The sequence below is a fragment of the Ixodes scapularis genome, unplaced genomic scaffold (assembly GCF_016920785.2).
Source record: "Ixodes scapularis isolate PalLabHiFi unplaced genomic scaffold, ASM1692078v2 ptg001200l_1__unscaffolded, whole genome shotgun sequence".
Taxonomy (NCBI): Eukaryota; Metazoa; Arthropoda; class Arachnida; order Ixodida; family Ixodidae; genus Ixodes; species Ixodes scapularis.
Window position 1 is genome coordinate 325,830 of NW_024610116.1, and position 14,004 is coordinate 339,833.

General features: G+C 41.7%; 1 protein-coding gene across 1 annotated transcript in view; it reads right to left on the reverse strand.

Annotated features, from left to right (window-relative positions):
• Positions 1-13,146: 13,146 nt before the first annotated feature.
• The window catches only part of LOC115325021, a 42,501-nt gene continuing 41,643 nt past the window's right edge, over positions 13,147-14,004 (reverse strand). The window contains exon 5 of the mRNA XM_029985721.2: positions 13,147-13,283. Coding sequence (XP_029841581.2) covers positions 13,147-13,283 — 137 coding nt within the window. The remainder of the gene's footprint in view (positions 13,284-14,004) is intronic.

The following is a 14,004-nucleotide window of genomic DNA, read 5'->3' on the forward strand; positions in this document are numbered from 1 at the left end:
CGTCCTCCCCTTCTCCTGTACTCCCCTACTCCTTATTCTTCCCTCCTTTCCTCCCCCTGCTCCCGTCCTCTCCCCCGCTCCTCATCCTGAACTTCCTCCCCAACTCATCCTTTTCTTCCATCTTCTTCCTCCTCCATTCTTTCTCCTCCTCTCCCTGCTCCTCTTCCTTCCCTCATTATCTCCCCTCCCCCTCTACCTCTACCCTTCTCCTCCATGCCTTCCCCCTCCGCCGTACCCTCCCACCCTCCTCCTCCATACCCTCCCCTTAACTATCACAGTTTCCCCGCTAAATTTAGCTGGAAAATTGACTCCTCGCAATCTTAAGTTCAATTTTTCCGCTAAATCTAGCGGAGAAACTCAATTTCTTTATATTTGAAGTTGCACCAAACTATGTGACGTCATATTCACCGCTAAATCTAGCGGGGAAAGTGAAGTGGTTTTGAAGTCCCGTGACCTAAATTTTTCTTTAAATTTAACGGGGAATTTATTTGGTGATGAGATCACGTAATGTTGATTATTCCGCTAAATTTAGCGCGGTAACGCCGACGCCGACGCTGACGCGAACGCCGCGAAACCCGGAAGCGGGTGCCATGGAGCTGCGCTCTAGGACGATGACCAGGTCTACCTCTAGGACGACCTTTAAGACGATCCCCAGGACGACCTCTAGGACTAACTCAAGAACAACGCCCAGGACATCGTCTAGGACAACGTCGAGGACGATGTCCCTGAGGACGACTTCAAAGAGTGCATCTAGAATAATTTCTAGGACTACCTCTAGGTCGATCCTAAGAACGACCTCTAGAACTACCTCAAGAGCGATCTCTAGGACTACGTCGACGAAGGTGTCCTAAAGAAGGACATCAAAGACGAGATCGAGGACGAAATCTATGACGACCTCACGGACGATCGCTAGGACGACGTCGAGGACGACGTCCGCATACACGTTGCAATTGCGTATGTGGACGTCCTGTTTATGCAGGGAGGATACGCTCGCCGCGCTTACGCACGACGCATTCGAGGCTAGACCCCGTACCACGAAAGCAGGCCGAAATAGCTAAAGAATGCAACCGCATTAAAAAACTTTATCAGGCAGAAGAAACACTACGCCTCTTTAGGAGCAGCGACACATCTGTAACATTCAAAGCTCCCCGCCACGCACGAAACCATGCCACCAACTCTTCATTCCTATACTCTTCAAGAGCAGCTGCTAGAAGACGTCAACTTTATTTTCAAGCTTCTACAATATACAATATGAAGGGAAAACGAGGCAGTTGCTCGCGGGCATTTACGTAGTCAGTGACAAACAATTAGTGTTGTGACAGGATTTCAGGAATACATTGCGTCGCCTAAGAACACGCAGTCCTATTTTAGGGCTGTCTTTGTTCCTTCTCGCCGATGTGCATTTGCATAACTCCACAGGTGTTTATTTTTTTTTCCTTTCGCAAACCGGTTTCAAAATATCATCGCATATGACGTAGAATTCTTCAGCTTTCGAGCATTTGTGAGGATGCTTTGATTTTCCTTAAAATATCTCAAGTTATGAATAATCGGACGATGGCTTTCTGCAGAAAACGTACCCAATCTATGAGCTCACTTAATATTAACAACGTTAAATCCCAACGGAAATTTACGGAGCTCCGTAACTAGCGCTTTCGAGGACACAGGCGGGTCCCATGAATTGGTGTCCTGAAATTTATGGAAAAGGAGATTGCATCGACAACTACGTTTTCAAGCTTTGCAGAAAGAACATCTAGATAATTTTGCTTTTCCTGTCACATTTACAGCTCGTTAAGAATCGCACACGCCTGCACCTCTTCCGAATTTTGACGCAATTCAATATACACCCACCCGGAATTCGTCAAGGTAAGTATCATATGACATTTATTTGGCTGTCTTCAATTGAGACAAGCTTTTTCATCAAGCTCTTTTGGCCGTTCGAAACTGCTGAGCATGATACACAAATACGATGTTCACTGCAACTATTACACAATTATCTGCGGAAACTTATCAAGCAGATTCCAAGCACGTTCGCTTCACACATATATCTCTTTAAAAAATGTCAGCAACGTTTTGTGACAGATATGACACCACTGTCATACAATAATAAAACATTTATGAGACACCAACCGTAGACTGTCTTTCTTATGATATCCTTGCAGTGTGACCACATCTTAACGGTTCGTCCCTGACAAAACGTGTGAAACTAAAACAAATGTACGTCTTGGAAGACTTAAATTGGTAGGTACTATTTCCCGAAGAGACGTTGAAAACAGGAGAAGCTGGGCCAGAATGAAACTTCGGCTGCCACTTTGAAGTTTCAAAGATAATTCTTTCAAATTTTATCCTAAGAACGTTAGCTTTTTTTTTTGATCAATCGGTGCGAAATATAATAAACACCCCATGTAGAGTGACGTAAATTATGTCAACACGTTTTATCTGAGCAGGCGAATTTCTTTCCGTTGCAGCTTAGTCGCATACAGGTCAGATTGTCATCTCTGCTTACCTACAGTTCGTGTTGTGGATATTTTTATAATATGACTAATTTACGACACGCCGTTTCTGAATTACCGTTCTAACATTAAAAAGCTGGGTGCTGCCGGATAGTAGTAACATTGTTTCTGCTTTTGAAGCAAACTGCAATAGAAAATCGTTATCCACCGCATTTAATAAAATGTTCGAAACATAAAAAAAATATTCGATTTTTTTTTTTTGCAAACGTTGCCTGGTTAATGGGTATCATATCTGTCTCTACCGTCCATTACCGTCAAGTACGCATTTCCATTGCGTACTTGATGTCCTGCGTATGTTGTGTGTCTTTTAAATATTATGCTGCTGCGTATCGCTGAATGTTTGGCATCAAATGAATATTAACCTTTTTTAATTCTAAATAAATATTTTTAAAGAGTTAATTGTGCTTTTGCCGAAGTATACCTGCTCTTTTCTGCATAAACAATTCTAATTCATACCTGCCTTTTTTCTATACTAAAATTCAAAGCACCATTCATAAGATGAATAAAAATAAATAATGCAATGACGACGCAGGGTGAGTACCAATTGTTTTCCGTCCCTAAGTTCCCTTTCACTTCCCTTTTGTTATTACGAACCGCGTCTTGTGACTTCAAGCTCTGCAGCGTGTCTTCAAACCCACAACAATGGCGCTTTTACCATGGCTATGTATTCAGTAATCACTACGTGGCCGCAATCATTCTAATTGACCATACATTTGATGAAAGTTACGCCATATCAATTCTTCGTCTCTGCATGTAGTCATTAAAAAAACAAAAAAAACGTCTGCAATTTCGAATTGTTTTGTATAGAATTATAAAGAAGGTTGTTTCCTCTCACGCCTGAATGAAAATTTAAATATGTATTTGAAGGACTCTAGACTGTACCCACTGTGCAGCCAACAAAAAAAATTTCTTCAACAAATTATTAGATACTCCGTGCCCACTCGTAGACTTTGCCCATGATTATGATGCCTCAACAAATGTAGGGTTCTTTTACTTGCAGATACGCCTGTGCCAAACACAATTAATAATTTGCAAACTATGTCTGTTATAAAACCAGTCACGTCTCTGTCATAATGAGCGATTTTGAAAAAACATGTTTACATTGTTTCAGCAGATAGTCTTCACCGCTTCACTTTTTTTGAAGGTCACGGTACCCGTAGAAAAGTCAGGGAGAGACATTATTTATGAAGATATTGACGAATACTTGCATACCTCCATAAGGAGCTTGATTATATTCAAAGACCCAGAGTAATACTTTGATGTAAACGTAGCAGAGCGCGTTGAAAAACTAAAAAAAACACACAAGGAATAACACGCGTAAAGGACGAACACAGACACACACAGGTCTTTCAATGAGCAACGAACATTAATGAGGTGCCCCTGACGCCACGACCTTGAACTCCAAGGAATAAAAAAAAAACTCAAAATTTAGAATAAACGAAATTACACCAGGTCGAAAAAACCCCGACACTGCGGGTAAACGGCAAAACACTAAAACGACTCTGGAGACTTTTAGTGTTGTGTCGTTTACCCGCAGTCTCGAGGTTTTTCAACCATGTGCAGTGTACACCAGCTAGTTTGCGCCCTTACATTTTGTTCATCAAACCAAATCACTTACAAATTTAATAAAAAATACCGAATAGGAAATAGGAAAAATTATGGAAATTAACCCCTGAAAAGGTGAAAAAGGAAGAAGAAAAAAAAAAGGAAATTGTCCCCTGAAAAAAGGGGCACAAAAATAAGAAAAGAAAGAAGAGGAAGGCCAAATTAATGATTGATCCCTACAAACTTCTTTTTTACGATAATTCTGACGCGAGGAACTCTACCTCTTTTGACGATAACGCCGAAGAAGGCGCACAGACATTGTTCCCGGCGTATCTGATCTCGAACGCTTCAACCATTTTGCGCCCCCGATTATTTCTGTGTAAATAAAGCACAGTGGTGTTTTCAAAGTTTGAAGTGCAATCGTGGCAGGTACGGGCTTGCACAGCTATTGGTTGGAATGAGTCTGATGACGCCTTGGTAAGTTCTAAATGGTGCTCCTAAAGGCGAACATTTAGGCATCTTCCAATATGGCGGATGTATTGGCCTCTGCAACTCAATAAAATCGAATAAATTGGCTTCTTTTTAAAGTTAACATACTTGTTGGAGTGCTTGATGGAGCATTCGGGTGGTCGACTATCGTTATTTACCCATTGGCACATTTGTTTTAACCTCATTCTACAGGTGAAGACTAGCGACGCGTCAAACCGAGCAGCAAGAGTCATCAGGTGGCGGGCGGTGTATAGAATGCAAACTGGACGTGAATGACTAGTTTTTCTTTCGAGGGAGGACGGATGGGGTAATTAATATTTTTTTTTAATTGAGTATTCTTGTTTTCTTTCAATTCTTTGGAGTTCAAGGTCGTAGTGTGATGGGCGTCTCATAAATATTCGTTGCTCATTTAAAAGTCTGTGTGTGTCTGTGTTCGTCCTTCACGTGTTTTATTATTTCTGTGTATTCTTTGATGTACCTTAGTGATTTCTTTGAGTAGAGGGAGAGAACGTGTCAGAAGAGGAAGAACCTAGAGGTTAACTTTGGTTAACAGTCCTTGTGCGCTACTCTGTTTTGGGGAATGGCTGTGGGTAATAAAAAGATTATGGAAACAATAGGAGAATATAAAACAATAAACACGTCTTAAAAATAGTAACTTGAGAACACAAAGTATGAGACATATTGCAAACGAAGTACGTGTTTCCCTTAGAAGCGGAAGTTCAGCCACGTTTTCTCGGGAACGCAGAACAGTTTTTTTTTTTTTGTTTTGTTTCGCTGCTTTCTGAGGGTTGTCCCACCTGCTGAGCACGTTCATGATCGAAAAAGGTCGGCTGTCAAGTTGCAGCAGTGTGTTCTTAAAGGTTTCTCCTTCCGCGTTGTAGATTTTGACAGTCGCACTGTAGGTCAGCAGTTGTTTCATCACACTCATACGTTGAACACTCCGATGTTCTTTCTTGCCCGATGCGGTAGAGGAAAGACTGTGTAAACGACACCGTCCCGGAGGCAATGTATGACTGCCTATGTCCTCCGGGGAGGATCACGTGGAAGTTGAACGGCGAGATTTGGGTTCAACGCGTAGAGCGGAGCATAATAGTAGGAGACATCCTGCGACCGTCCCTTCCTTCGTGACGATTGATAACACATCTAGTTAATATCATTCCGTAAATACGAAGTGTAATGGTTTCATCTAGAGAACGGGCTGACTTTGTACCTGCGTCTGCAGCCTCGCTTTCGCGTAAAAGACGGACTTGATATTCATTGAAATTGAAAAGTGTGTCCTAGAGCCACACACCACATAAGAAGGGTCGTTATTTCTGCAACCACTTGGTAATTTTGGCCGCATTGCAAAAATGCTAGGATTGCTTTGATAGCCCGCCCAGAGTCAGAAAATACTGTCCAGAGGGACGATTTTATTAAGATAGTTTGAAGTGCTTCATAAATATTTATAAAGCTAGCTCTGATACCGTAGATTACGTTATGTGGCTGAGCTTGAATCTCCCGTTTGTGCAATGACTTGGAAAGACTACACAACTTATAGAACTATCGTAGGTACATGAGCCGTCTGTGTAGATAAGTGTTCTTGAGAGATGGTTACCGTAAAAATGGGATATAGTAACCTGTAAACTAACGACCATTGGCATATTTGATTTCTTCTTGATACCGATAGTATCAACGATGCTGAACATATAATGAATTCAAAACCTTTCACTGTCTACCTTTTTTTTAAATTCAATTTTTTTAATAGAAATTAGAGAAATTCATGTAATTATAAATCATGCCAATTCTGCAAACCAGCTACTTGCATGGCTAGTTCTGAGATACGTTTTTACCTGCGTCTTCAAATATCCATAGAAAAGATAGGGCTGACAGTGTTTACCAAGAAGTTTTTTTTTATACTGAGACTATATCTAAGTTTTATGTCATTCGCATTTTATGGAAAACCCTTGTAAAGTCTATTGAAATATGTAAATTAGTAAGCGTTCGATCAAAAGGCAAGGGAACGAATGAAAAGTTATTAAGACGCGGTTTTCGTTATGGAAACTCCAAAAATTTCAAATTCTGCCATGGGCGATAACTTTAGATGAACGCGTTATGACCACTATATGCTCACTGGATTCGATCAAGTAAAATTAAACATTTTTCTAAATAATGTGGTAACTAATTTTGCTAAGCTAGGATTGCGATGAATTATGTGGAATGCAAGAGCACAAGAACCCCCGACATAATAATATTAATCGGGGTTGTGTGGATATTTATACAGCATGTAGTACGTCAGCCATTTCAAAGTTGTGACGAGTAATTGGATGTGGATCAGCCAATTAGTCAGTGCGGTGGAGCCTCTAGCCCGGGGTGTTTTACGAAAGCCGAGACACTTCTCGTTTACACTGTTGAAGCTGTTGTCTGTGTCGCATAAGGAAATGCCTGTAACACTTTATCTTTATTTTTTTTTTACTCAGTACCTACTTCGGCCTCTGGCATTAAAGTAGGAAACTGAACAAAAAAATACACGATGAAAAAAGCTTAGATATTCAGCGCGATAAATGGCGTCATCTGAAATTTTACTGACCGTGCGTGCTGGAAGGGAATTGTAATCATGCCTGGTCCATACAAAAAAAAAAGAGTGTCGCAGCCTGTCACCACAACAATGAATTTTTCTCATTTTTAAGGCATGGTCATTGCTACGAGACACATGAACAGGGACCTTAATATATTTACCCTTTTCTAAACCTGTTTTCTGCGATGAATATTGTTAAAGAATTTTAGACGAAGTAGATTTCTACGGTCACCCAACATTCGTCCTATTAGCTGGTGTTTACACTCAATCCTACCAAGTCGACAATCTTAGTTTCCTAAAACAAACATAACAGCCATAGTTTGAATTTGTTGAAGCTTTCGAATGAAAATGCGGTATAAGGGTCCCAGATATCAGAGGCATATATGAGGACAGATCGAACATGTGAAAAATAAACTGTTTCTTCGAGAGAGTGGAGTAAACGTTTAGTATTGTATAACAGAAGGATAAGCATACGCAAGGTCTTCAAGGACGTGTCATCAACAATTGCATTTCAATGCAGACCAGAAGTGAAGCAAAACAACGAAATGCTGGCGGTTCTGATTTCCTTGTAAAGGTGATGTGTGTTTTTCTATGTTCAGAGTAATTTGTCATGAGTGACACCGTGATTCCATGGAGACGAAGTCTTTTTGCACAACCAGCAATTATTCGCGGTACTGATCTCTCTACTAACTACATATTCATCTGCAACCATTCTGAATGTTGAACAACCATCAACAGCAATGATATTTATATTACTAAGAAAAAAAGTTGTCACAAAAAAGAGCCTTGCGACACCTTTGAAGTAACATCAACCATTCCGGATTGGAAGCCATTTATAACCATTTATCGCTCTCTGAACGACAAACTCGCAAAAAACAATTACGAACTTTGTCATAAAATCTATAAGCACAAAGCTTGAAATAAAAAAAATAATCACAAGGAAAGGCATCAAAAGCCTTGCTGAAGTGAAGTAATACCAAATGAACACTCCGTCACTACACGATTGCCACAGGAAGGTCATCAAAACAATAGAAAAGCGGTTAGTTGGGTGAGTTGGTAATGATTGAACATGGTTAAAATTGAGCACAAATATAAAGGAACGGAGAAGAGGGAAGAGAGAAGAGACAAGCGCAAACTCACAACTCGATGCATTGAAGGAAGAAAAAGGAGAAGCCCTCGGTATCAGCTCGAGCCGAGGCCACACTCGCACGGGGGCACCTGAGCACGCGGAGGACATACACCATCAACCCCACTCAAACGGCTGTAGAAAGGCGATTTCTTTCTCCGTTAAACCCACAGAAGGATGGGTGACACAACGCTCGCCTAAACGGAGTATGCTAAAAGCTTCAAAAATTTCCCGAGTGTGTTTTTCGGTGAATCCGCCTATAGACCGATCTCACCAGGCAGTTTGTCCACGCCACCGCTACCGGAATGCATCGAGGAACTTTAGTCTTTCTACACGTGCGACAACCCCGCTGGATCTCTCCGCGTGTAAAGCACGAAACGGCACGAGCCCTCGCATGCACGGCCGTCTGGCTCCTGTGAACTAAAGTTATGGCGGCGTCACGCATGCGCCAAAAGCTTAGTGAGATTGGTCTATTATCGAGGTCTTATGTAAAGAAGGTGAACACTTACACGCTTGACAATGCAGAGGTAGGTGACTCCCGCAGTTGAATTTAGAGAAAGATTGTGCTCCCTTAACCGTTCATTAATACACCGTCCTGTCTGTCCTACCTAGGATCTACAACAGGAAAGGGGAATGCTACCCTACCGAAAAATCCGGTATAACTTTTCACTATCCGGATTATGGAACCGGAAATTTGTTTCTGGAAACCCGAAATCCAGATTGTAGACAAAGGTATCATTTCTGCAAACCCAAATTCCAGATAGAATCCAGATAGAATCCGGATAGATTTCCAGTTCCATAATCCTAATAGCGAAAATTTATACCGGATTTTTCGGTAGGGTAGAAACCACTCTGGTTGAACAGGGCACGTGAGGGCGGGTGTGTTTTGTGCGGCACCTGTTTTTTGTATTATTTTCTGCTTTTGCTCGAACTTTAAAACAAATTGGACCCATTTTTGGGGGGGCTGAAATCACTAAGGGGACTCCGTACCTATGGGCTACCTGTTTGAGATTGTGAGATATTCTGTGTACATACGAAACCACCACCACTCTTTTTTTGTAGATATCACGTGCAGCTTTTTTGCATCCTTTTACTTTTTTTTATCAGAGTTTCTACCATATCAGTTAGACCTGCGTTGGAAACTCAGACGCTGTAAGCCTATCAATTTGAGCATTAAAACTGCTTTTGATGATGTGCAGGCATGACTTCTTTAAGGCTGAAGTAAGGCAGGGAAGAGCTATGCCTCTTTTTACGACTTTAGAGTGCGAGGATGTATAGTGCAGTAAACGTTTTTTAGAACCGTTCTAAAAAAGGCTTACTGCACTATACATCGTCGCACTCTAAAGTCGTAAAAATAGGCATAGCTCTTCCCTGCCTTACTTCTGCCTTAAAGAAGTCATACCTCCACACTATCAAAAACAGTTTTAATGCTCAAATTGATAGGCTTACAGCATCTGGATTTCCAACGCGGATGCTAACTGATATGGTAGGAACTCTGATAAAAAAAAGTAAAAGGATGCAAAAAAGCTGCACGTGATATGGACAAAAAAAGAGTGGTGGTGGTTTCGTATGTACACAGAATATCTCACAATCTCAAACAGGTAGCCAGTAGGTACAGAGTCCCCTTATTTACGTCAGCCCCCCAAAAATGGGTCAAATTTGTTCTAAAGTTCGAGCAAAAGTAGAAAATATTACAAAACACAGGTGCCGCACAAAACATGTCCGCCCTTACGTGCCCTGTTCAACCAGATTGGTTTATAGCATTCCCCTTTTCTGTGGTAGATCCTACGTAGGACAGACAGGACGGTGTATTAATGACCGGTTAAGGGAGCACAATCTCTCTTTAAATTCAAGGGTGGGGGGTCGCATACCTCTGCATTGTCAAGCGTGTAAGTGTTCACCTTCTTTACAAAAAACCTCGATAATTGGCAGATTCACCGAAAAACACACTCGGGAAATGTTTGAAGCTTTTAGTATACTCCGTTTAGGAGAGCGTTGTGTCAGCCATTCTTCTGTGTCTTTAACCGACAAGGAAATCGCATTTCTACTTTCGTTTGAGTGTCGTTTATGGTGTGTGTCCTCCGCGTGCTCGGGTACTCCCGTGCGAGTGTGGCATCGGCTCGAGCTGATAGCGAGGGCTGTTCCGTTTTCTCCCTTCAATGCATAGAGTTGTAAGTTTCGCTTGTCTCTTCTCTCTTCCCTATTCTCGGTTCCTTTCTATCTGTGCTCAATTTTAACCATGTTCGGTATGCGATCACCAGAGCAGCGGGTCACGTTCACGTCGACTGATGACGTGCCCTTGAGCCGTGCAATATTATGCAGACGCATTCGCATATGTGTTGAACTTCACTGCGTGAGTCATCCTACTATTTCAGCTCAACCACCGCCAGGCTCCTACTGCAGGGGATTGCGACTCAGCTTTGCCGGCTGGGAATACTCTGCACACAAAGGCAAGAGAGAAGTTTGCAGCGGGCATTGGATGCCAGTAAACAATGATTCATGAAATCCCTATCTAGAGACCTGCGGCAGAAGGTGCTCCAACTGGTCAGCATACTAACAATGCCCCAGCATCTCCTTAACCATAACGCCGCCAGAAGCACACAAAAAAAACGAGCAAACCTTGTTTTTTTTCTTTTTTTTTTTTGGGGGGGGGGAGGCATTTTTTGAAATGTAATGAAATACACTTCATCCTGATTGTATCGTGATACAAAGAAACATTTCAAATGTATTTCGGTACAGGAATACAGGTATACTGGTAAAAAATGTATTGCGATACATACATACAGATACGAAATGTATATCTGAGATACTATCGCGATACATTTGTATCGCGATACTGTCCAACCCTGCAGGTCTCTAACTAATAATTTGGACGCTGAAGTGTAACCTACCTATTACGTCATATTACATTTTTTAATTCCGAAAGTGGTTCCGCACGTTTCTTGTCGACTGGGTGAATAAGTAGGCGCTTGGTTGAAAGAACTCAATAGAGCCCATTACCGCCAGTTGTCTCAAGGGAAAAATTGTTTAGTGGTTAAAAAAATGCAAAAAATGAATCAAGTTGCAACTAATAAAAAACCAACACTCACGGACAACATTGATACCACCAAAGTACACGAAGTCGCTCTCAATTAGGCTCTCACTACACATGCCAGAGGATCTCAGGTTTGTCCCTCCATTTTAAAGATGATTAAACATTATTTTGTAGCTTTCCTCTCTTTGATATAATAAGGAGAAATATACCGTATTCATCCTGGTAAGTGTTGTACTCCGGTCAAATGCCTTCAATAATCAGCACCTCCCTACTCCCATAGGCAGTAGTATGCAAACATCCCGGGGCTTTCATATTTAAACACCAAAAAGTTTTAATTGGCGTGACCACCTCGCGGGATAAATACTATATGTAAAAAATATGATAAAATGTTATACCACAAACTTTCTCCACAACAAAAACGCGAAAGAAAACAACAACAACGCGTGAAATAAGTTTTGTCGCGTCATCCAAACAACGCATAAAGCGAGCTGACAAGAGGAGGAATCTGCGCCGTCGTCTGCTTTCTATCCTCCTGGCTACGTCACAAATGATGATGACGATAGCTAGCAAAGCGTTCCCTGTATTTCGCGCACGCCGCAAACTACAGAGAACGATTTTCTAGCTCTTTAGCCCTTTATTTTTGTTCACCAAACCCATGTTGGCTGACGGTATTTGATAATGGGTGACGCGCATTTTATACCGGGGGACCTGTACTCGTGTACCGGGTGACCCGTATACGTGTACTGGAAACCGGTAAAAGCATCTTTGTTGACTGTTTGTGAATACTGGTGGCCGTTAGGGGCCCGTATATACCGGTATAAAGACGTACACGCTTTCGTCTAAAGGATTATTATAAATAAGTCACAATAAACCAAAATAAGTGAAAGCACAATCAGAACACGTGCTTCGTCTTAAACGACACATGAAAAGGAAAAAAAAAAACATTTTTTTAAACAGTTTGGATAAAAAGAGGATATCATAAAACGATTTTACAACGAAGAAAAAACATTTTTAGAGCAATATTTACGGCGCTTTATGAATTTGTAGTTGGCGCCCGCGAGAGCCGCCGCTGGTCACGTGGTAGGCCTGTGCGCCGCCGCGCTGCGTCGCCACCGCCTCGAAGTCACGCGGCCGCCGCACGCTGAGCATTGTACGACGCCGCTTTAACGCGTTTCTTCACGCCGGCGTCGCCGCCGCCGCACAACTTCGTCTGCTTCGGGGCGCCGCCGCCGTCATCTGACCGGCGCACAGGTCTATCAAGTCTGCTTACGCTTTTTCATGAGTTTCCTTTGGGCTCTAAAAGTTACTTCTAAATCTTAGTTTTTTGCTATACTTAAGCAAAGATGAATAAGTTACGTTTAGAGGCCATAGGAAGCTTCCCAAAGAGCGCAAGCACCACGTGATAAACACCAGTCACGTGATAAATAAGGGCCACGTTTCTGCGGCGCCCCCGGGCGCCAACTACAAATTCGTAGAGCGCCGTAAATATACCTCTAAATTTTTGTCTTCGGTGTAAAATCGTTATCTGACATCCTTTTTTCATATAAGCTGTTTTTTTAAAAAAATTCCTTTGTATGTGTTCTTTAAGCGTTTTTTTTTTATAAAAAAACAAAGGTTTGGTGGCGTGGGTATAGGATACATCTCAGGTGAAAGGTGTTCCCGATTTCGGAAATTTTTATGACAATTTGGGTATCGCAGCTATGCAAGATTAACTGAAATATGACTGCAAAATATATCAAGCAGCTATAACGCAGTACTGTACAATTTTATAGCTTCGAAAATTGGTGGTGTTCAAAGATATGATTTGAGAGAGAAAAAGAGGTTTCTGCAAAAACGTGTTTATGATATGAACATTCAAGTTTGCGGGCCCTTCAGTGTTCATTTAATTTTATATCTCGCTCTCTGGGTAAGGACAGTCATCAATCGTATAGTTGAACGCCGGACCTTTGCAATGCTCTTCGAATTTTTTCAGGCATCTTCTTGGAGGATCAATGAAGCACTCTTTTTTCACCATCAGGTTACAGACTGAAAAATAAAATCACCTTTAAATATAACATTGAATATTTGTCCATCAACTATTTTTACGTTATGCTTTGTTCAATACTGCGCTCAAACAAAACGTGAATAAATCTTTTGTTTATATATCCAGGATTTCAACATGCAGAACGGCTTCAGCACGCTGATGCATTTATAAAAACGCAATTGTCGAAATTTGAAACCTTTGAGACCACGTGTCCCCATCTCCCGCTAAAAAATAAACAAAATCGTCATTAACTTATTACTTTCAAAGTAAATCATAAAACGTCCTTAAAGGGATGCTATCGCTAAATTTGAAGCTCTCAAAAAAAGGCTGCAGCAATCGACGGGAAGCTGCAGAACCCCAAAAATCACTGATACGGTGATGTCTCTAACAGATAACCGTATTTCGGGAAAATGAATTGCGCGATTGAACAGGGCCGACGAGCCCCAACGAAACATTCCCTTGCCCCTTCTTTTCATTTCCTCGAGATGGTTAACCGAAGCGAGGAGCAGAAAATGGAGGCCGCTTCGCCAGATGTTCAAATGTTCCAAGAGGACTGTGACGTCATTGTCCTTGCTTGATTGCGCCCATTTCCAAAACTAAGGCCATTCGTTTGAGATATCGATGTATGAGTGTGGCTTCGGAGTTTGTAGGGCCCCGTACAACGCTTCGGCGGCCTAATGTTTTTGAAACTCAATTTCCGGTTCAGCATTCTTTAATGGTAGT